A 2,630-nucleotide genomic window follows, 5' to 3' on the forward strand; every position below is an offset into this window, starting at 1 on the left:
GCAAATCATCAAAGGGATTCCTTGAGGCAAAAGGTTTGAGTCTGCAGTTCTGAGACCCCCAAGGATGTGAGGAGAGACCCAGGCCTATCTCCTTTGGGAGGGGCCCCAAACTTGGGGGAAGGGGTGCTGGATGCCAGCTGAAACCCAAACATAAAATTCTAAACTCACACAACCATCTAAATGGACTCCTCCTCTCCTCTCAGCAAAGGGCATTCCAAAGTTAACCTGAAAACTAGTTCAGGCCATGATGGGAAGGGGGGCCCAGCCATGCCTAATTATACCATCCCTCCTTTTGGACTTACTGATAGAACAGACTCTTTAAGTCTGATAAGAAACATTTACAGTCTATTCTCTCTGAAGCCTGTCACCTGGAGGTTTCACCTGCATGATAAAACCTTGGTCTCAACAATCCCTTATCTTAACCCAAACATTCCTTTCTGTTGATTTTAAATCTTTAGACAATAATGTAACTCTTTCCACAATTGCCAATCAGAAAATCTTTGGATCTACTTATGACCTGGAAGTCCTCCGCTTCCCCAACCCCATTACAGTTGTCCAGCCTTTCCAGACCAAACCACTCTACATGTCACATATATTATTGATGTACTATGTTTCCCTGAAACATGTAAAACTAAGTTGTGGCCTGATCACCTTGGGCACATGTTCTCAGGATCACCTGAAGACTGTCATGGGCCATTGGTCATGCATAGTTGGCTCAAAATAAATCCCTTCAAATATTTTACAGAGTTTGACTCTTTTGGTTGACACACCAAGCTCAAGCAGGAAGAACCGGGCTCAAGAACTGTCTCTCTCCTTTCTCTCTGTTAGGCATGGGTGGGGAAGGGAGTGTGGTGTTAGGCATGGGGGGAAGGGAGTGTGGTGTTAGGCATGGGGGGAAGGGAGTGTGGTGTTAGGCATGGGGGAAGGGAGTGTGGTGTTAGGCATGGGGGAAGGGAGTGTTGTGTTACGCATGGGGGGAAGGGAGTGGGGCTGTGTGCAGAGGAAGACGTGCTTCTTACCTTGTCAGGGTCCCTGACCTGATGGCGACCTGTGGCGGGGTCTTCATAGTGACAGACACCACTGCAAGGGCAGACCGAGTGTGCAACCCCCAAAGCAGGGCTCCTCATGGGATAGATAGACTATTGGCCCCATTCCTCATCCCTACGTGCACCCACCGCTTGCCATGGTTTCCTTGTGGGTGGGGGGTACTTTCCCGCCCCCTGACTTCAGGCTTGCCCACGTGGCTTGCACTAGCCATGGAATGAAGCAGAAACGAAAGCCTGCCAATTCCAAGCCCACGCCTGAAGATGCCTTAGGCCCTTCCGCGGGCCCCGTGCGCTTCCACCTTCATCCAGAAGGCCTTTCTGGTGCAGTCGCTGCTTCTTCAGCCTCGGCCCAGAAAGAACGCAGCCCCCTGGCCGATCCGCAGGCCTTCAGGGAGCCGCAGAGCGCAGCGGCCGGCCCAGCGTTGAAGCCCAAGCCTGCGAAAACCTTATTACAGCCGCCGTTTGGGATGGTTGATTAGGACGCGCGTTGCTGTGGCGGTAGCTCACCAACCCAATGCGTGCACCCGCTCCTTTATTAGGCTATAGGGCCAGTGGCTGCGACAGGGACCTGATACAACAGTGCGTTAAATAAGGAGATATTGAGCTCTCATGTCGTAAGTCGGTGGAGAAGTCCAGGGCTAGTGTTGGGGCTCCGGCGGGGACTGTGGCCCCATCCGCGTGGAACCTCCTCGCGGTTCGCAGGTCGCGGTCTTCGGAGCCTTCAGCCCTGCGAGCCGGAACAGTCCACAGGGCGGCGCCAGACCCTCTTCCCAACGCCATTCTTTAAAACCTCGGCTCCAACCGGTTCCACTTCTGCTTCAGGCTCAGGATTTTCGCTCTTCTGGAATGGGAGTGGCCCTCCCCTGATCTTCTGGGTAGCAACAGCATCTCCCTTCCTCCAGGATCTCAGAGCCAGAGCTGGGCGAGAGGTCCTGACCTCCGGGATAGGGGTGGCAGTGTCCCTGTGAAGGTGCGGTCCTGCCTCCCATCCCCAGGCTCCCGGCCTCTCCCACCCTCAGCACCCTGTTCACCTCCAGCTGAAGACGCCAGGGCACCTCTGCTTCCTCCCTGCCCTCTCTGCAGTACCGCAGAGTGAGCATAAAAGGGCTTAATATAGGCTTCACCTGTCGTGGTGGCTCGCGCCTGTAATCTCAGTAACTTGGGAGGCCAAGGCCAGAGGATCACTTGAGGCCAGGAGTTCAAAACCAGCCTGGGCAACAAGGTGAGACCCATCTCTACAAAAGAAAATAAATAAAATAGGTCCCTTTTTCTGGGAGATTGATGTAGGGAAGCAAGCGTGTGAGTTGGAAGGGAGGCATTGAGGATCAGCCATTTAAAGCAGCATACAAGGATGTTCAAGGCTAGAGATCCACAGGTGTATTTTCAGAAACTGAATTTCCTGGCCAGGTGTGGTGGCTCAAGCCTGTAATCCCAACACTTTGGGAGGCCAAGGCGGGAGGATCACTTGAAGTCAGGAGTTCAAGACCAGCCTGGCCAACATGGTGAAATCCTGTTTCTACAAAAAAATAAAATAAAAATCAGCGGGGTATGGTGGTGGGTGCCTGTAATCCAAGCTACTTGGGA

The 2,630-nt window shown here is 53.0% G+C and overlaps 1 protein-coding gene across 1 annotated transcript in view; it reads right to left on the reverse strand.

Moving 5' to 3' along the window:
• Nucleotides 1-1,586: 1,586 nt before the first annotated feature.
• Nucleotides 1,587-2,630, reverse strand: part of LOC105543838 (putative uncharacterized protein FLJ43826) — a 6,045-nt gene continuing 5,001 nt past the window's right edge. Inside the window, exon 2 of the mRNA XM_011985988.1 lies at nucleotides 1,587-1,773. Coding sequence (XP_011841378.1) covers nucleotides 1,587-1,773 — 187 coding nt within the window. The remainder of the gene's footprint in view (nucleotides 1,774-2,630) is intronic.

Source organism: Mandrillus leucophaeus, unplaced genomic scaffold, assembly GCF_000951045.1.
Source record: "Mandrillus leucophaeus isolate KB7577 unplaced genomic scaffold, Mleu.le_1.0 Scaffold290, whole genome shotgun sequence".
Taxonomy (NCBI): domain Eukaryota; kingdom Metazoa; phylum Chordata; class Mammalia; order Primates; family Cercopithecidae; genus Mandrillus; species Mandrillus leucophaeus.